Source organism: Phacochoerus africanus, chromosome 14 (genome assembly GCF_016906955.1).
Source record: "Phacochoerus africanus isolate WHEZ1 chromosome 14, ROS_Pafr_v1, whole genome shotgun sequence".
NCBI lineage: Eukaryota > Metazoa > Chordata > Mammalia > Artiodactyla > Suidae > Phacochoerus > Phacochoerus africanus.
In genome coordinates, this window is record NC_062557.1 from 12,293,281 (window position 1) to 12,314,127 (window position 20,847).

General features: G+C 56.7%; 2 protein-coding genes across 4 annotated transcripts in view; both read right to left on the bottom strand.

Moving 5' to 3' along the window:
• AXIN2 (axin 2) overlaps window positions 1-15,616 on the bottom strand; it is a 28,911-nt gene extending 13,295 nt beyond the window's left edge. For all 3 annotated transcript variants that reach the window (XM_047758136.1, XM_047758135.1, XM_047758134.1), the window contains exons 1-2: window positions 14,768-15,616; window positions 6,636-6,776 (exon numbers count right to left, since the gene is read on the bottom strand). In XM_047758136.1, coding sequence (XP_047614092.1) covers window positions 6,636-6,776; window positions 14,768-15,582 — 956 coding nt within the window. In that variant the 5' untranslated portion in view covers window positions 15,583-15,616. The remainder of the gene's footprint in view (window positions 1-6,635; window positions 6,777-14,767) is intronic.
• CEP112 (centrosomal protein 112) overlaps window positions 15,591-20,847 on the bottom strand; it is a 471,778-nt gene continuing 466,521 nt past the window's right edge. Inside the window, exon 28 of the transcript XR_007131880.1 lies at window positions 15,591-15,695. The gene's annotated coding sequence lies outside the window, so the exon portion shown is untranslated. The remainder of the gene's footprint in view (window positions 15,696-20,847) is intronic.

Consider the following 20,847-nt stretch of genomic DNA (forward strand, 5'->3'; position numbering starts at 1 on the left):
ATAAATATTGAAATTAGCTGTTTGGCTATTTCCCTGGTGTTTTCCGCATCTTCCGGGTGGAAGGAAGAAAAACACATCTGGCCCATCCGCAGTGGGTGAAAATCAGCTGTGTCTAAAAATAGTCAGGAGCATCCAGGGCTACCCGGTGGACCTCTAGCTCCTTATCTGTATGGCCCTAAAATTCTAAGTGGCCGCAGTGGCTGTATGGCTGCTGCCCTGGGCCGGAGACCAGGTCCGCCGGGGATGATGCTGCAGATTACGGTCAGCTGATGAACTGACATGCTGGCCAGACCTTGGCTAAGAAGGCCAATCTTACTGAGGGTTGAGGGTACGGGAGAGAAGACAGAGCAACACTAGAGCAAGGACTTACATAGACGTGGGACTCCTGTTCCAGAGAAAGGCCCAGCGCGGGGCAGACAGCGAGGGCTGTGGAAATGGTTAGCCAGTTGACCGGTGAGGTCAAGTCTCCCAGACAGCCTCTTACTCACTAAGGCTTGGGATTTGACTGGGCCCACGAAGGCCAGGTAGGATAAAAGGTCCAAGTCTAGAAACTTACCGAACCACCTGGAGCCTATTTACCAAAGCTTTTCACCCCAGGATGGTTTATAAGACATAGGAGAAAACGAGGTTATTGCAGGCACGCCTGGCTTGGCCGGTCACCAGATGCCACCCCAGTGACTCTAACCCAAGGCTGCCAGACCCCCTTGTACCAAGTTCCTACCATGGGGCACACACATCTGACACGTAACCCAACTTTATTCTCTCAGAAGCCCTAATTCGCATTTGACAGAGGACCAGAGCTGCTCTGAAGCCCTCCCGGAGGCTGCTGGGAGGTTAGACCCAGGCTTCCCATCGAAGCTGCCAGTGGACTCCAGAACAGGTCAGCCACCTAGAGTCCCACACCCAACTGGAGAAGCCAGGTTCCCTGATGGTCCGACGGGGGCGGGGGCGGGGGTGGGGGGCACCATTTCCTAAGCCTCACGGGGTGAACAGGAGCCGGGACCGCCCTGGAGAGCCCTCCCCCACCACTTCGTACTCCCTGGCCCTGGGGCAGGCTGGGCAGTTCCCGAGGCACAGTGCCTATCCCCCGTCTCCCTCCTGAAATCCCTTGTGGGGTGGAGGACCTGCAGTCTGGGTCTCAAGCTGGTCTAACCAACTTCTGCTGCCTCAGGCTGCAAGAGCGTGTCCACACCCTTCTCCTGACCAGCAGCTCTCCCCGGGAGGTAACTAGGGAGTGTGGCCCCTCCCAGGCCATGCTGGGAGGTGGGGGTGGGTGTCCCGGACCCCTGCCGTGACACACACACAGGTCTTCCAGAGTCCCACAGGCCCCGTCCAGCCCCTCCAAGACACCATCCCTGAGTGTTCTCCAGCAGCCTCTGATCTTTCCCCCTTTCTTCCCAAGACAAACTGAATGGTAAGACTTCTATGCATTTTTTCTTTTCCCTATAAAGTAGAAGAAAAGGGAACAGCGGGCGGCGGGGGGGGGGGGGGCGTGGGGGGGGCGGGAGGCAGGTATGGAAGGGAGGGCAGGAGAAGCAGGTCCGGGGTCATTCGAAGGCCAGAGGAGGTCACGACACGCGCACTCCACCTGGGGCAGGTGAAGGAGTCACCTGCAGGCCAGGAAACTTGGGACCAGAGCAGAAAAGGGAGATTCCAACTTGCAGAGGCTCAACAGGCGCCTTCAAGGAAATGTGGCTTTAATCCCCCCCCACACCGCCCCCCATAACCCCAGCCAAGAATCTTCTTCCAACACAGCCCCTCATTCCAGAAGGGGGCCTCTCTTCTTTTAATCCAGGCTCTAAAAGGCTGGGATCAGTTTCCTGGCTCCTGAGAACTGTGAGCTGAAGTGTGCCCGAGTGTCTTGGTCCCTATACCGTCTCCTTTAATTATAAACATTTTAGCCAAAGAGCCCACTGCCGGGCCCAGCTGTTTCTGGGGAGCAGCGGTTTTGAAGTGTGGACTCCACTTAGCTGCCATTTAAGCCGAGCCAATTAGCTTAGCCTTTTGACTCCGCCGGGCCTGGCCTAACCTGAATGTCATTTTCCGGTGGCTTTGAAATCGTGGACTCACGCGCACAGGCGTCCACTCGCATTTTCATTTGGCAGCCACTCGGAAGGCAGCCTCTGATCACGGCCAACATCAAAAGCCTGGTTTGTAAGATAAGGCAACATTTGAAGTTCACTTGGATGTGTTCCCCGGTGCCCAAAGGTAAGTCCATAAATAACATAGAAGGAAATAAAAATAAATAAAATAACCTGTGCCACCCTCCGTGGGAAACGCGACGAAATGCGTCTCGGGCGGGTATTTTGTGCCACGCAGAGCAGAAGCGGCCTCCCGATTTTGGGAGCAGCTCTGCGCAGTCAGGGCGCCGCCTCCAAGCTGTCCACGGAGCTTTCACGCTTCTCGGCCGCCTCTAACAGAGAGGCCACACCTGGGCGGCAGGATGGTGTCACCAGTCCCTCGTGCCATCCTCCTGGGGCCCTGCTATCCCTCTGCCCGCAACGATCCCAGGACTGGGGTCTGGGACTTGGCTGGGAATCTGGCAGCTAAGTTTCCAAACCAAAACTTTGAAAAAAGCCATTTCTTCTGAGAGGGTACGTTTCAGAGCAACAGGCTCATCCCACAGCCTTCTCGGGCCTTCCAGGAGGACTCAAATCCCCAGCCTTCTTTAACAGGGCTTTTGGCGCCGTGGCCAGAACACATAGGTCAGCAGCGGGCTCTGGGAGAAGGCAACGGATCGCATCCTCTGAAGCCCCAGCCCGCTCCGGACCGCCGGGCCCCACGCGGCTCCCTGGGATGACCCAGGGCAGGCCGGCCGGCCCAGCTTCTCCCCGGCCTCTTGCAAAGGCCCCTGGGACTTAATTGGTTCTGTGGCAAATGAGACGATTGCTTCCCCGGGCTTGTGTCTAATGAACTCCAACCTTCTGGAGTCTATTGAAGGCCGCCTGTGACCCCCTCTCCCCTCTCCCCCCTCCCCAGCCGTGTCCCCTCCCCAACACCCAGCAGGGCAGCCAGCCCCGCTCCCCAGCCCCTCGAAGCCCCTCGCTGGCCATTGTGACTGGGAGAAACAGCCAGGGCTCTTTTCATGCTTTATGGGGCGTTCCTATTCACTTGTTCAAGGAAATTTCAAAGGGGGCTGCTCCCCTCTTCCCCCTCTAAGCTTCCCCGGGTGAACAATGGGCTGAAAGCGATTCAGTTCAGCTTTTCATCCCCCACACACTTTATTTCTCGCTCGGCGCTCTCATCTGCGCCAGGCCCACAATTGGCAGAGCTCTGAAGAGGGGATCTAATCCCAGCCCTGGGAATCACGGGTGACCCGCCCGACGCTGGGCAGATCACACACACCCAGAGCCAGCCGGCCAGAAAGCGCCTCGCACGGCCCGGGCTTTCAGGGCGTGCCAAGTCTGCCAGGCAGCGGAGCGGGGAGGCCCAGGGACCCCCAGGGATCTCTAAGCCCGCACCCATACCCCGTCTGATGGGCTCTTGTCCCGAGACCCCTTTGTCCCCCACCAAGGGCAGAGGGAGGCAAAAAGCCTGGGACAAACGCCTCCCAAGAGAGGACGGCCCCGCTCTGATGGGAAACGTGCTCCTGGGCTGCTATCAATGTGGGCACGGGCTGCGTCCCCTAAGCGGCCCACTGAGTTGGGAGAAGGACCACAACCCTCCGCCCGGGCCCCGGCCGGCGCTGATATCAGAAAGTTCCCACGCTGCCAGCCCCCAGGTCCGCCCCTCTAGTGTGGGCCTCCCGGCTGTGGCATCCCCAGTCCACAGCCCCAAGCTGAGGCAGCTACACGCGGGGAGGGGCTGACGACGCCCTAAGGCGCCACCGCTTGGGACCCAGGGGTATCTGCTGAGAAAAAGCTGCTGAATGAGCGATTTGCCCTTTCATCTCTGTTAATCAAAACAGACCCCCCTGGCCCCGCTCTCACCTCGCCACCTAGCACCGCTGACCTCTCTGACCCCGCCAAGTGGCTTCCCCTGTTTTAAGGGCTTTAGGTGGGCAGGTGCATTAGGGAAAGGCGGGATGGGTGCGAGCTCTAAAGTAACCTCTCAATAAATCCGAGCAGGTTTTTCTTCTGGGAAGGGGCTGAAAGAAGAGGGCTGAAGGCAGAGGGTGCAGGGGAGAAGGAAGAACTTGCCCCCCCCCCCGCCATTAAAGAAGAAAGCAGTGTGGTCACCAATAAAAATAAAGAAACTCAAAGTAGCTCAAAGGTCTCATTATCAACGAGGCCTATTAACACAGCTCGAGTTGGAAATTTTCATGCTTCAAGGGAGGGACGAACAGGCAAAGGGCAGGGGCCTGAGTCTGGCCTGGATGTGAGTTCTGTCTCCGACATGAGCTCTGTTTCCTCCTCACTGGTAAAAGTTGCAAATGACTGCCAGCCTTTCTGATTGGTCCTGTGAGGCTCAGTGGGCACGGGGACGACGCCCAAGTTGTCTCATCGTGAACCCAGAATAACACCTCCATGACGAGGCGCAGGACGCGAGCCAAAAACAATCTCGAAGAAAACTGAACAGAAGCCACATAGTCTTAAGTAAACCACCACTGACTGCGGAGAGGCGGTCAATGCCCTCGTTCACGTCCGCCCTGCTCTGACTTTACACATATCGCGGACGCCTGCACAACCCCTCAGTTAAACGCTGAAGGGATGACGCTGCTAGAAACAAGCACACGGAGTAGCGGGAAAATGACAGCAGGTAAGAATGACAGAGAGGAATAAGAAAAATTATTCTGAAAAGGGGGAGGGGGGCACTAATTATTTCCGTCTTAGACCATCTTGAACTCCGTGAGATACTATTACAGTGTTGGAGGCAAAGAGACCGTGGGATTAATTATCTGGATCAAAAGGTAAATGAGGTACTTTACGGAGTACCTAAGACTATTCGGTAAAGACAGAACAAAAACATATAATTTTAAGAACCATGTCCATCACAGGGTAGGTGGTTTTCAAGACGATACTTAAAAGAGTTCAGTCACTATGGAAAACCTACCTGTGTGGAAGCCCTCCTTCCTCAGTGTTGGATGAAAGATGTGTACTCACCCTTCTCCATTTTCCCTGATGCCTAAGTGCTAGTCTTTGATTCAGACGGAACTTTTCCCCTTAAACTTCCCTCCCCTTTTAACAACAGGGGAATCTGAGGTAACACAATCAAAGCCACCAGGAAAATCAATGGTAGAGTCCCAAACCAACCTCATCCACTTTCCTTCCCACTGGTTCCTTGCTGCAGGCCAAGCAATGGATCATTGGCCAATAGAAACCAGATCGGTTCAAACAAACTGGAAGAAGAGACGGTCCAGTTTGGGGAAAGTTGAAAAGAACAAACTCGAAATCAGTGTGCCAGAACTTACAAGAGCTCAATAGGTTTGCTTTTGAAAACTGTTCCCTTAGCAGAAGATCCTTCTCCAAAATATTTGCAGGAAAGCCTTCAAAGACCATTTCTAGAAGAGCGGGTGTTGTGAGACACGCTCTCAGGGAGCTCTGCCCAAAGCCCAGGCTCCACCTCCTTTGAGTCCCCGAACCAGGATCTCCAAGGTTGGCAGGAGATGAGGATGCCAGCCCCCCCCCCCCACGCCACCTGGGACTACTCACAGAGTCACTGCCCCCCATCCAGAGGCCCCTGCTGTGTGACCTCAAATGACCTCCAACTCAAAGCATGACCCTGCCCCATGGCCTGCTGACCTCAGCAGACCACCCTGATGGCTTGGATGGCATTCAGAAATCCCAGTCATCCATCTGCAAAAGGGCCAAGATCAGACACTCCTTTGGAGAGGACCCCCCCCCCCTCCACCGAGGGGTGGAACCGCCAGTGGACCAAGCAGGCAGGAACCCTGCCAAAGGTGTCCACTGGAGCAGGCCCATGAGGGTGCATTACATGCTTGGCCCTGCAGAGAACTCGGGATTCCTGACTCCCACGTCCAGGGCCTTTTCCTTCCACAACGATCAACACCTAAAATACAAACGCTTCCAATGCCACCCTGTGTCCCACCTGGTGGTTCTGTGTGTGGGACACCTGGGTGTCTTTTTTCTACTGTACAGCAAAGTGACCCAAGGCGCACGCGCTCGCGCACACACACACAGACACACAATTCTTTTTCTCACATTATCCTCCATCGTGCTCCATCACAAATGACTAGATACAGTTCCCAGTGCTATACAGCAGGATCTCTTTGCTTATCCATTCCGAAGGCAATAGTTTGTATCTATTAACCCCAGATTCCCAGTCCATCTCCCCCCCCCCCCCGCCGCCCCACCAGCAACCACAAGTCTATTCTCCAAGTCCATGTGGAAAGGATTCCTGAGTTTCAAGTCCAGCCAAGCACTTCTGCCCACAGGGAGGGCAGGATAAAACTCAGGGAATCTGGAGATATTCTTCTTAACCCTCTATCGAATTAATTTTGGTTTCCTTCTGTTAAGGTACCATTCACCTTCTCACTCAAGGCTCTAAGCTTAAGGAACCCAGGCGACCATGTGAGCCTCTTAAACCAGCCCCGCCCCTCCCAGCAAACAGCTGTCTGTGCAGACACAGACGGGATGTGCAGAGCTGGGTAAGGACAGCTGAGGACTCTGCCCCTGCTGGCCCGGTGGGTCACTCGGCCAACCGCGTACATGGTGGGGAGACCAGACCCTACTTACACGCTGCTGTCCGTCATGGACATGGAGTCATCCGTCATTGCGTCACTGGAGATCTCGCTGTCATTGGCGCTGGTGGCCGGCGCAAAGACATAGCCAGAACCCACGTGGTATGGATTCACGGGGTCGCTCCTCTTGAAGGACCTGTGGGAAAAGCACAAGCGCAGTGCGTCACCGACCCTCGCCAAGGACCGAGGACCAGGTGACCCCAGGACGGCCACATTCTGTGTAAGGCCAACCTGCCGGCCGCGGCCAGGGGCGCCTCTGGCAGAAGGCAGGGGCCACAAAAGGGGCCCTGCTGAGCCACGGATTCACCCTGGGGAGAAAGCAGGCTGGGTTCCTCTGCCCCTAAAGGCGGGTCTGCCAGGGCACAGAGGACCCCAGAGGCAGCCCAGACTCATACAGAGAGGAAGGCAGAGGATGCTGCTCTTGGAGGGGAGGCCGGGGCGGCGGGGGCGACACAGGGGAATGGGCCAGTGGCGATGGAGTGGCTGCCCCCTCCCTGCCCCCACCCCCAAGCCTGCACGGGAAGAAGACAATCTGGGGGGTCCCAAGACATCTAAGCTCCCAGACTCCCCGCCTGAGGTCCGTGAGCCCAGCTCTGAGATGCAAACAACTGGAGGCTGGTCCTTCTCTGTTCCAGGCTGGGCCCAGCAAGCTGACAGATGGGACAGAGATGTTCGGGACAAAGTTTAAGACCCCCTCCCATCCTACTCTGAGCTGGGCCCCCACCGGGCCTCCCCCTCGCAGGGCTGGCCGAGGCTGCAGGATTAAAATGAGCAGCACAGCTGTTTCAAAGGAAGGTCCAGGCCCCTCCTCTGGTGGCTCCCGCCCTTTTGTTCCGGTGGCCTCTGCCTCCCCAGCTCTGCCCTCTTGATCTCCTCCCAGAACAACCAGTGTGCCTGGCCCCTGCTGGGCTGCATCCCTCTTGGGTCACCAGCGAGGGACTGAAGTGGGGGAAGGCTGGAGGACTAAGGGACCGCTGTGGCCGGTGGGCTACAGGGAGAGGCCTGCACAGCCCAGAGGCCTTCTTGACCAAGACCCTGGCCCGCTCCACTGGGCCCACCAAGTCCAAGCCAACCGCAAAGAGATGGGCTGCAGGAGGAGGGAAAGGCCCAGAAAAAAGGGAACCTAGACCATCAGGCCTGTAAAGAGGGCCCTGGGGTTGGCAGATGAAGGTCAAAGCGAGTCTTCTGCACAGTCTACCGAGCTCCTATGCGCTTCGTGTCCAGCACTGCACTGGACTCTGGGGGTACCCAGCCCCAGCATCCATGGCCTGGTAGTGCTGGGTCCCCATAAAGGCGGGGGTGCCGGAAGGGAGGTGCCACTTATCATGGGCCCACAAAAAGGGGCCCACCTTCATACACATCACCTTATCTCGTCTTCACAGCCCCCCGCAGGGAGAAAGAGTCCTGTGTCCATATTACAGATGTGCCCTTGGGGGTCCCACCAGCACAGCGGCCTGCCCTGGATCACAGAGCTGGAACCAGTGGGTGTGGGATTGATTTCTTTGGCTCCCACTCAACCTCTCTTGCTGCTTCTTAACACAGAGGCTGGCCTCAGGGTTTGAAAAAGGTCTAGCTTAAGAGGCAGGACGAGTGACCTGGTAGAGAAAATTCTGGTCCAGTGAGTGATGAAAGGACTGGCTGGGGGGCTGGGGGCTGGCTCCCTGGGACAGGCTCACCTGGGACTGGTAGGAGCAGGTGAATGGAGATGGGTGAGCAGGGAAGGGAAAAGCAGTGAGAAGCCCTCCCCAGACTGGAGCAGAAGGGGGCGGGGCTTGAGGCCTTCCCAGCAGCCTGTGGGATCCAGGGGGTGTCCCCAGGTGGGACTGGAGTAGGGGTGGGGCAGGCAGGGAGGGTCCCGGCTGGGGAGGGCTGCAGGGCTGGAAGAGAAGGTGGAGAAGTCATCCCTGTCTTCAGGGAGCTCGCCCTCTAGCGGCAGTAACAAAACGAGTAACACTCACGGCTGTGATCTTTTAGAGCCAGAATGAACCTTACAAATTATCCAACCCAGCCCCTCAGTTTAGAAATGCTCACAGAAACCAACAGCTACCGCGGATTGAGGAGGGGCTGGTATGGGCGGGGTCTTGTTTCATCAGTGCTGCAGGCCCAGCGCGCCCGCAGGTGCTCAGGGACGATCTGCTGCCCATCTTTCACCTTCGCCACCACCCAAGGAGGTCATGGGGCCCCACGCGGGGGCCAGAAGCCTTGTCGGAAGCCACCCGCTGGAGACCTGGCCACCTGGAACCCCCCTTGGGGCGATGGTAGCAGGGACCTGACTCCATTGGCCTGAGCCAGGCTGGGCCTTACAGCCAGATCTTGGAAATGTTACCTGGCGTAGAACTGACCAGAAAGTGCAAACGGGGAACGCTGCACTTGAACCCACTGACTGCCTGGGGTTGAGTGACCTGGAGCTGTCACTTGGACACTGGCCCTGTGGTCCCGTCTGTAGAGGGTGAGAAGCCTGACCAAACCCCAGGCTTTCCATGATTAAATGCAGCTGGTAAGAGCTTCCGCGACTTAGAACTGGTCCCCGTGTCCTCTCGATGGGATTCCCAGACACCAGGGCCAGAGAAAAGAGAGGAGGGGTGACAACCAAGAGGGGCAGTTGGTTTTTCTGGAAAAGAGAAGGGACAAGGGACGATTTTATGCCACAGTCTCCTAGTTGATAAAGGGAGTCACGAGGAGGGGGTTCTGTAGCAGAACAGGAGGAAGAGTGCTTATACGTTGGAAGGAAAAAAGCACTTCTTTTTCTTCTTCTTCTTTTTTTTTTTTTAATTTTTCAGCCACATCACACTGGTGGCATGTGGAAATTCCCGGGCCAGGGGTGGAACCCGAGCCGCAGCAGGAACAACGCTAGATCCTTAGCCCACTGTGCCACAGGGGGAACTCCAAGAAAACACTCCTGATGGTCAGGGGAGAGCCAAGGAGTGGATGGGGTCGGTTCTAGGATGGGCTGAGTCTTAAAAGTAGCCCAATGCCCCCAGTGGCCTGGATGGGCCACTCCTCAGAGCAGAGTGGACAAGATGACTGTCTTGGGGAACCCAGCACTAAGGACGTTCTGGGAGCCCTTCCACAGGGAGCAGAAACCCAGAGGCTGAGACGAGAGCTGGGGCCAGCTTAGCTCCCGGCCTGCTGGCGGACCTCAGGAGTTGCAGACCCCGTGGACCTGGGGTAACCACCTAAAAAAAAGTGCAGTGACGAGTCCCCTGGTGGCTCGGGGGGCTAAGGACCTGGCGCTGTCACTGCTGTGGCGCGGGTTCCATCCCTGGCCTGGGCACTTCCGCATGCCACAGGCGTGGCCAAAAAAATAAAAATAAATGAAGTTGAAAAAGTGCTTTTTCAAACACAGCCGTCACATGAGGTCTGTGTTCTCTGAAGGCCCAAAGAAGGCCCTATAATGGGGTCTGGGGGGGTGAGGGGTGGGGTCAGAGCAATCAATACTCCCAACAAAAGCACCCACCCACCAAAATAGCCTTTCTTGGGTGGTATTTTTCATGACACATTCATTACACAGCTTCCCCACGGACGTGTTGAATGCCTGTCCCATGTCACGAGACGACACACTCCCTGAGGGCAGGGACCAGGTCCGACTTCTTCACAGGTAGTCTGGGGCAGGTGGCAGAAGCTCCAAACTCTGTGGACACCCCTTTCTTAGGGACCTGGGACCAAGCAGGTTGCTGAAAGGTTGTTTCGTCTAAGAGGCGGGGCACGGAGATCAAAAAAGCCCAAACAGCAAAATCAGCCTTCCAACACGCTTTCCATCCCGCCAGTGTCGCCACCTTTGTGGTATTAACACATCAACCACGTCCCAAGTGTGAGGGTTGTCATTCCGCCTCGACAGGGAGAAATGACTCAAGAGAAAGCCCTCTCTCCTGGAGAGAAAGAAAAGGAAAAAAAAGCACACACTCGAATCCCGTGTGTGGACATAGCTTTGCGAGCCCTGTCGGACACACGGGTCCCAAAATAAACCCGTCTCCCTGCCTTCCAAAATAGAGGGCTACTGTGTGACCAGTAATTAAAAATGGAATATACTGCCCTTAGCTCAGTTGACTGCAGTAAAGTATTTGGATTTTTCTACAATCATAACAAGACGAGGCGGAGGCAGGAGGCAGGGCTGTGTGCGGTGGGGAGAGACAGAGACTCAATTTTTGAAGAAGCCAGAACTTAGGCAAAATGTCACAGAACTTCAAGAAAATTAATTAGAGCTGCTTTCCTGCGATTGCTTTAAAAAAAAAAAAAAAGAGGAAAGAAACTGGACCATGCTGGAGTAATTGTACCCAGATGCTTTGATGATTTCTTCCGGACTGTTGTGCTCCCCGTTGCTGCAAGGATTTTAAATTCCTCCAGAAAGAGGATGCCTGGGGTACTGATTTTGCATGGGGCTCGCCCAAAGACCTGGTCAGAAATTTCAATGTCAGGTAGCAGAGGCTCCTGGGACCTTAAGGGAAGGGAATGCCTGCACCCCCCAATCTTATCTCTTATCTAGATGAGATGCTGGGGGGTGCCCCCTCCAGATGCCAGGGCAAAGCCCTAACAGAGAGAACAACAAAAGTCACCTTTGGGACCCCTTTCTGGGTCCCCTCTCAAAACAAGGCAACTTAAAAAAGTATTTGCTCCAAGGCTGTGCCTTTAAGCCTTTTCTTCTCAAAAGGCAAAGGTGGGGGGGAGGCAGTGGGCAGTCAGGGAGAGGGCCCAGGCAGGGAGATGGCATCAGGCAATGGGACCTTCGGAAAGTAGGCACTTTTACAAGTGTCTCTTAGCAAACTGCCCTCATCAGAGCTTGGATCCTCTAATTGTGGCCCATTGCTTCCAGCACATCTGTCCTATGCTATCATTTTCTTTGATAACTGAAGTCAAGCTTGATTCTATGTGGGCTTTGCGCCCACATGCGAGCACACACACGCACACATACACACAACAAACCAGGCACCCTTGGTGAGCACTTTCGGGGTGGGGGGAGAAAGCCCTGGGAGCCAGCAGTAGGCCATCTGCTGGGCCCGCCTTATTTTAAGAGAGCCCAGAGCAGAGGGTCCAATGAGAGACACAAGACCTGCCACCGTCTCCTCCTTCCCAAAATAAATGCAAAATAAATGCCAGGCGGGGCGCCTAATCCCACAGCACCCTTCGCACACACCTCCACACCGTGTGTGTGTTTGTGTGTGTGTGTGTTTGTGCGCTGGGGTTTGTACACGTGCTGCTCCCGACGGGTCACTCTGGCTCTGGGTTATTTATAGAGACCATCAAAAGCCCAGGCATCCCACTCAACCCCTCGCAAACCAGAGCCCTGGCCTCCAAGGACCATTCCGGCTCTTCCGTTCCAACTATTTATATTAAACCTGACACCAAATCAGTAAGGAAACAAACAAGTCATTAAAAATGAGGTTCCTTTGGGTGTCCAAGGTAAACACAGGGCTTGGAAGACTAGCCCAGGCTCTTGGCATCCAGCTGCCAAGACCCCTCCTCAGCAGCTGATGAAAAGGGAGACCCTAGGCAGGGCGCGTGTTTTTCATTTCATTCATTTTACTGACTCACTAAGCCCATCCCCCAGGCAGGTCTCTCGAAGGATGGGTGAGGGTATCCAGGGGTGGGGGGTGGACTTAAAGAGTTACACAGGATCCCCACAGCCCAAGAACCAGCTGGGGACACAGACTTAAGTTCAAGAAAGAAACAGCTGGGGACACAGACTTAAGAGAAAGAGGCAGCATGGGAGGGGGGGGGGTACACTAAAACTTCACAATGAATGAATGAATGAACCCCAGGGTCACTCTCAAAGTGGGGCAGGAACCTGCTTGCCCTTATCACACAGCCAAGTATGATCGTCATTCAATGAAACGAAATTACCATGCTTTACACCCACTCAAGACATTTCTCTTTACAAAGGGCTCTCAGGTTTATTATTTTGATCCCATTAGCCACCTATGGCACAAACACGAGGGATGGGGTCCTTCAGTTTACAGATGGCACAGGGGGTTCAGAAAGACCTCAACCCAGGTGGTCAGTGATGGACAGGGCTGGAACTCTGGAGGTATTCTTGAATACCTCCAGACAGCTCCTAATATACTGTATATATCCTTGAATATCCTGCACGTTAAAAAATTTTTTTTCTTGGATACGTCTTAATATCTCTCTGACAATGGCCAGTTGAGACACACACAGTCCTGGTGACATACTCCACCTTCGTCTCAAGCCAATGGTGGGAGAAAAAACACAGCATGGAAACCTAAGAGGCCAACCGAAATGTGTCCGTCTATATATCAACAATGCCCACGGCTCACAACCACAAGACAAGCACCAAAACACAAAGGCTCCATGGCCCCTGCATCCAGGACCCTTAAAGCTCCATAAAGGCATCTCCATCAAATTGAATCCTGGTGCTATCCCAGCTGAGGCCTTGGTAAGGGGGAGGGGCACGCCCAGGCGGGGGCTCTTCTGCCCACCCACAAAGGGGAGGGGTCACAGCAGGGTCCCGCCCGGGAGCTGCCTTACCTAAGATCTCCCAAACCGCACATGGTGCTCTTTACAAAGGTGGCCCTCCGGGCCCTGAGGCTGGGAGACTGGGAGACACGGAAGCCCCACTGTCGGAAAGGCCCTGAGGAGCAGCCTTAGCACAGGCCTTAAGTAGTCTTGGCTACCGCTGGCAAAGTGGAGCAAGCAAGGAGGCCAGGGGAGGTTTACCCAAATGTTCACATAAAGAACAGGGCGGGAGGTGGGGGGGGCCGCGCAGGTGCCCAGTGACTGCCAGCCACAGAAACCAGACCCAGTACCTTTCTCCCAAACAGCCTGAAACCATAAGCTTAAAGGCACTGAAACAACTCCTTTCACGTGATCCTTTGCTTCCTGGCAAAAGCCAATCCGTTTCCACTTCAGGTGTAGACCAGATGTCTGCATGGGGTGGAGGGAGACAAGCTCCCGAGGTTGTAAGAGCGCCCCCTGGTGGTTTGAAGACAATCCCTTCACTCCCAGCAAAGGCCACCCCAAGATCGCCAGCGTCTAGGCTCAGACGGGACTACTTTGCCCCTCCTCCTGCTGCCGCACCTGGGCGCCCCACCCTCCGGAGGGAGGGCAAGCGCCACAGAGCCACCAGATCGCATCCCCCTTCTCTAGCACAGGAGAACGACACAACAGATAGCAAGATAAGCAGCTCAGAGAGCAGTCCTGTGCCCAGCCCCCTCACCCCACCCCACTTGCCATCAGCAGCCACCTAGAATTAAGAGGCTCATTCTCTTTTTGGATATTTGGAAGGGGAGAGAGAGAGAGAAACAGAAAAAGTCATTCTAACAGGAGGTCTGAAGCTGCCTCCAAAGGTCAAGAATCTTAAGACTTGGCCATTCTATAAAGGGCTGTTTGTCTTTGGAGCCTCAAAAGGAGAAGGTACCCCAGGGCCCCCGTCCTCTCTGGCCAAGACCTTTTCTCCATTAGCACTAAGCAGCAAAACTGATCGACTGGGGTCTGACCCTCCGGCTGCAAGTATTTAAAACCTAGAATAATATGCCAGGAGGCCCTAAAGCCAAGGGTCCTTCATTCGGGCAAGTCCTAGGGCCTTCCCTTGTTAGGAGGGCTTCTTGCTGGGGAACTATCTCATTCTACACAGAGACCCACAAGCTCAGTGTTAAGCCAATTGCTGGCTCTCATCTCATCTGAACACAAAAGTTCAGAAGATCCCACTTACCCCCACGTTCAATGGGTGCACCCGTTACTTCCTGTGCTTCCACCACAAGCCAGCTGCCTCTGTGGCCACATTAATTCTACCCTCTACTGATTGGTGGTGAAGGGCCCTTTCCAAACCCGGTGCTGAGTGCAGCCGGTGACTCAGCGACATCAAAAGCTGCTGTCCTCTCTCTCTCTCTCTCAACCCCTTCTGAGACTGGCCCAGGATAAGTAACCAGCATTAATGAAGAACTGCCTGCCCCTGTCTGAGGTCAGCACACGAAGACTACATCCCTTTTCCCCCTTTAAACAACGACAAGAAACATCAAAGTGTTGGTGGCTGGGGCGCCCAGCTCCAGACGGGCCTTTGTCAGCCTCAGCAGCACATCCGTCCATCCATCCAACCCCCCCTACTTAACTCAAAACATCTGCAAAGTCCATCGCACCCTCCAAAATCCCCCCAGCCCCCCGCCCAAGTCTTACCTGTATCCATTTTCAACAGTTTCCGTGGACCGCACATTCGCAGTAGCCCTCAGAGTTTTGCTGGACAAGCCAACCACAGTGGGTGAGAGTTTGCACTTGAAGTCGGCACAAGTCCACTCCTCTTCTTCATTTAAGGTGGGGAGATAGCCACACACGAGCTTTAGGCTCCCCAGGCCCCCGTTACTCATGTAAGCTGTGTTTTCTCCCCCACTCCTCACGTATTCGAGGTATATATCAGAAGTCAGAAACATCTGGTAGGCATTGTCCTCCATCACCGACTGGATCTCAGTCTGCGCCTGGTCAAACATGATGGAATCAATCTGCTGCTTCTTGATGCCATCTCTTATATACGTCTTGGTGGCAGGTTTCAGCTGCTTGGAGACAACGCTGTTGTTCTCGATGTACCTTTTGTAGATCGCTTTGGCTACTCGTAAAGTTTTGGTCTCTTTCAGGTTCATCTGCCTGAATCCATTGCAGGCAAACCAGAAGTCCAAGGTATCCACGCATTTCTCCCTCTCCAGGAAAGTCCGGAAGAGATAAGCACCATCTTGGTCACCCAACAAGGAGTGCAGTGACTTTGTCCACCTGGTCAGAGGGGAATCCGGAGATGCCCGCCCCTCGGGCTCCCCCAGCCCATCCTCGTTCCGCCTGGTGTTGGAAGAGACAGGCATGGGTTTGGTGACCTGGCCCTTTCCCAGCCCAGGCTGGCATGGTGGGGTCTCCCCTTCTTCCCCGGGCACGGGGGGCCGAGGGGCATCCTCGTGGAAACTGCTGCTGGGGTCTGGGAGGCGAGGCACCAGCACAGCGCTGCTCATGGTGAGGGAGTTCTCGCTGAGTTTAGGAATTTTTTTTTCTTCTTCCAGTCCCTCTCAGCAATCAGCGTGGTCTCTCTCTCTCAAGTCAGCAGGGACTCATCTGAGCCTCCTTTCTGGGAAGAAAAGGAAGGGGGGGAGGTAGAGGGAGAGAAAAGGGTATTGATATAATCAAAACCAGATCTACCCAACATCAAAGCAAGAAAGTAAACAGGCTTTTCAACTCCTCAAATTCAAATCAAGCAACCCAGCTATCTGCGAGGTGCTCATCTAAAGTATCAGACGCAGCTTTTTCAAAGGCGAAATCTGAGCTCCCTACACTCGGGGGGTGGGGAGGGGGGAGGAAGGGGCGGGGAAGCTGAGTGAGCCGGAGGGTGGGAGGTGGGGCGGAGGGGCTCGGGAGGTGTAAAAACCTTCCAAAAACTCACCCGGCCCCCCGCGCTCGCAGGGCAGCCCGGCCCGCGCCTCCCGGCCGCCCCCCGCCCATAGCGTCAACTCCAAAGCCGCGCACCCGGAGCCGTCAGGCTGTGTGCAGGTGAAACCAATTTCGGGAAATTTCCCCACTCGGCTCTCGGCACAGATAACTCGAGCTCCAAACGTGCCCTTCCCCGGCATCTGGTTCCCATTCCCCCCACCCACCCTCTCCCTCTCCCTCTGCACTCCCTCCTTCCCACTCCTTAAAAATTCAGATCTTCAACCGAGAAGGGAGCCCGCCCAGCTCAGGGCAGAATGGGCTCCGGGGCTCCCAGCTAGAAGCCCCCACCCCCGGCCAACCCAGATGTAGACGTTCGCTGCGCCCCCGCCTCCCGCCAAGAATCTGACTCAGTCTACACCTCTGTCTTCCCGGCTCCCCTAAACCAGAAATCAACTCACTCAGACAAGACTTTGATCTTCAAACTTTGCCAGAGAGCAGGGAAGCCTCAGGACCCGCTGTCCCCGTGCCTCCCGCCCCCAACCTCCCAGAGCCGCAAACCCTACAAAACCGGATCAGAAACCATCTCACGCCACCACTGCCTGTGCCAAGAATCCCAAACTCTATTGACCTCAAGCCTAAATTTTTTTCCGAAAGAAAAAAGTCTTATCAAGCCAATAAACAAGCCTCTTTCCCTAACAAGGGAAGGATCAAACTAATGAGAGGGCAGGGGAGGGCCGGGGTGCGGGGGGAGGATGGGACGCGACCCTGAACCAGGAGCCAGGGACCCTGGGCTGGGGGGTGGGTGCTCGTGGCCTCCGTCCGGGGCCTCAGGCCTCCGGGCGAGATCGGCTGGCGGAGCCTCGGGGCCGCCGGTAGCGCCGCGTTACCCGGGCGGAGGGGAGAGGGGCGGCCCCGTTACCTGGAAGACGAAGGCGGCCCGAGGCCCGGGTCTCATCTCCGCGGAGCCCCACCGGCCCGCCCCCACCCCCGGCCCAAATCCAACCCAACGCGTCCAGAGCCCCAGCGAGAGGGCCGCCGAGCGCGGGGCCAGAGACCCGGGAGGCGCTCACAGCACCCCGAGCTCGGGCGCGGGTCGGTCCCCGGCGCCGCAGCTCGCGGAGGCGCCCGCAGAAAAAACACGGAAAGCAGCAGCCTAGTCCAGAAATGGCGACGCGCGGAGTCTCTGCCTCTCCGCAAAAGGGGCAGGGGCAGCCGGGGGCGCGGGGCCCGGGCGGGAGGAGGGACGCGGGGGACGCGGGCGCCCGGGGCTCGGGCCGCTCCAGCGCGCAGACTGAGCCTCGGCCAGCGCTCAGGGCCCCTAAGCGCGGACCAGTGGCTGGGAGGGGAGGAGAGAGAGGCGGGAGGGGAGGATGGGGAGGGGGGGAGAGGTGGGGGGAGAAATGGGCGGAGGGGAGGGCAAGCGGGGGGCGCCGCCACCCTTTCATCCCACCTTCCAAAGGCACTCCAGCGCACACTCACACCCCGACTCACATCCATAACAACCACAGCGATGCAACTCCCAGGGGGAGGGGGTAATCTACCCCCTCTCCGCCCCCACCGCAGCAGCCACTTGCAGAAGTCTCTCCCCCTGGGCCCCCGCCATCCCGGCCACCACGCTGGGGAGGGGGCTTGGGCGCGCAGGGCGGCCCAGCCAAGCCCCCCGGAGCGCTGGGCGCCTGGCCCGCCGCTCCTCTCCGCGCCCGCCCGGAGCGCGCCCCGAAATAGCCGGCCGGCCAACTTCAAAGGGCCGCCGGGAACATCAAAGCGCGCGGACCGCCCCGCAGCCGCGGCCTCGGCACTCACCATTGATCCGCGCGCGCGCAGAGCGGCAAGACCTCGCAGGCGCCCCGGGCAGGGCCCCGGCCCTGGCCCCCGGATCGGCTCGCAGTGGCAGCCCCGGGCCCCCCCGGGCCAGTCCCGGCGTCGGGGAACATGGGGAGTCGCGCGGCAGGGAAGGGAGTGCGGGGAAACAACAATCCTGGGATTAGAGCGAGATCCACCGGCGAGGAGGGGGGAGCGGCGCGCCCCACCGCCCCTTTTATGCAAAAGATCCGAGTGGGCCTCCGCCCCCGCCGCGGCCGCCCCCGGCCCCTCCGGCCCCCGCCCGGCCCGGCTTTCAACACAGGTCCTGTTTCCAGCAGTCACTCCGCGCACCAAATGTCCTCCGGGCGCTTCCAACAAAAACTGCGCTGTGGATTTAACTGTGCACTTCAAAGGCGCGAGCCGAGCGCACGGTCCTGAAAGGGAGGTACGCGCCGGCCGCGCCCCGACCGGCCCCCCGCGCCCCCACCGCCCCTCCTCGGGGCCGTCCGGCTCGCGGCCCCCCTCCTGGCCGGGTCTCTGTTGGGCTGGACCCCTTCCAGCCCCTGGCGCCCGCGACGCGGCTGGGCGCGACCTCGCCCCCGGCCCCGGGGGGGCTCTCTTTGAAGCGGCTCTGCTGGGGCCGCGCCTCCACCCCCCACCTTTTACAGCAAAGCTTTCAGCTGGGTAGACAGGCGCCTCCGACGCCGGGCGGCCCCAAAATCCATAGCTAAGAAGGGTTATTTTTATTTCCCGGCGCTGGGGTTGTTACTGAGTTGCCAGGACCTTATCAAAGCGCAGCCGGCTCCAGCCGACTCCCCCGGGCCGGGCTTGGGGGAGCCAGTGATCCCGCCGCGCCAATCACAGCCGCGCTCGGCCGGCCCGCGCCGCCCGCCTTAAAGGGACAGCGCCGGGCGCCGCCCGGGCCCGGCCCGGCCCGCCCCCGCAGCAAGCTCAGCTCCGGCGTGAGCCCTTCCCCGGCCCTCCTCCGCCCCCTTCCAGGCCCCCGCGGCCACCGGGGCGCTCTCAGCCCGAGTTCTGATTCGGCCTTCCAAGTTCTCTGGCCTTTTTGCTCGAGCTCCCTCCCCCCGCCTACTCCCCCCTCCCCGTCATCCCCTACTCTGGAAAGCAACAGTTTATTGTAGCATTCTGGCCATGGCAAGAACTGCAAGCAGGCAAAAAAAATTTTTTTTCTCGGTCATCAAACACTTTTCTACCTCTATTCAACTTCCCCGGGGAATGTGGGCTGGAAGAGTCTTGTAAAAGTGCTGGTCCTGGGAGGGGATGGCCAAGTGTACGTGCTTGTGCGCGCCCGTATCTGAGTGTGAGTTAGGATCAAGGTGGGTCCGTTTGTGGATGTCTGAGGATGGGGGCGTGAATCTGCCAGCATAGGCCTGAGTGCTGCAGATGGGCCCTGACACCTCCTTAGGAAGCGCTCCTCAACTCCCTGAAGACTTAACCCCAGCTTCCCAACCTGGCCATCAGAAGCCCCCCCCACACACTTGGACTATCTTTCTGTATCAGCCTCATACACAACACTCTCTTGGAAGCATCCCCCATCCTCCCATATGTTACACATTAAACAGACATGGAATGCCTTTTTCCCCATCCCCTCTCAGTTTTAATGCACTGAAAACGCCTCACCCCACTGTCACCCTCGAATCCTTCCCAACATTCCCCAATAATGTTTAGGAGTTACAACCTTCTCACTTAAAGTAATAAGAAAATATGCCACAAACCCAGAACATTGGTTGCCGAGGAATGATCTCTCATAGGATGAGCTAATAATTGACTTTTCCTCCTTCTAAGAATCATAAAGGTATAGACCAAATCTGTTCAAGAGCCTGGCATCATCAGAGCTGTGAGAGGCTTTGCCCCTCCAACTCTGCTCACTTTTTCTTCATTTACTTTCTTAGTGAACTGAATGGATAACAAACGCTTTTCAATGCAGCAGCGTCTCTAATCTGTCATTAACCTTCGGATCTATAAAGCATACAAGAAATGCGTTTTCTCGGTCTGTTTAGGTTTCATGGGAAAAGAGCAAGCAGAGTCAGCACCCACAATCTGCCGGAAAAGGGCAGGGAAGGTCCTCTACCGGCTGTGACAAGGGACCAGAGCTCGAGCAAGCCATGTGGCCAGACTTCTCAGTTCCTTGGCACCGTGGGATGTCCCCAAGACCTGCCTCTCTGTGTCCAGGGTCTGCACCTAGGGCTCACCTTTCCAGGTGGCCAGCCTGGCAGAAAGCCGCTGGTCCAGGCTAAGGAGGACGGCCGCCTTGGGGCGAACCAGGAAGGCCAGTGAGAGAGTGTGGCCAGGTGACTGACTCATCCCTGCCTTGGGACAACTGGATTCAAGGACACTGAAAGCCAGGCCACTTCAGAATGCTTTCAGAATGCTGATATGTAGGACCCATAGCCAAGGGCACAGCCACTCCCTTCGGCGACCCCAGGAGGGCCAAGAGCAAAGCTGTCCCTGTGGTTCCAAGGAGTCTTTAGGCCACAGAGGGTGTTATTATAGGAACAAAACTGTAATAAGAGGGGGATGAATTGCCATAGCAGTGTCTACAATGTAAACAACAGCAGCATGTGTGTGTGTGCCCGCGCGCGCGCTCGGGGACACACACACACACACACACACACACACACACACACACACACACACACATGCAATGGGGGAGGGGAACTTAAAAAAAATCAAAACATCCAAAATAAAAATAAACAGTGATCAGAAAGAGGAGGCTTTAAAAAAGGAAGTGGAAACTTGGTTTTCATGGGTGGTTTTCCTCCCCTCCCAGCTGTCACAGCTGACCCTTCACTGCCCCCCACCAGCCAGGCCCCATCATCACAGGCCTCCGCTTTAACCAAAGGATTGGCCTTCTGCTCCTTCATTCTCCCAGGGCTGCAGCAGCAGGAAGAAGGGACTGGCGATGGGGGACACAGGAGCAAGGCTGAGTTCAGTCTGGGTCTCTCAGTAATAACCCCTTGGAGAGCCGGTTTCCAGAACAGGTGCTCGGTCACTGTGGGCCAGTGACTCCCCTTCCCCCAACCCCCACC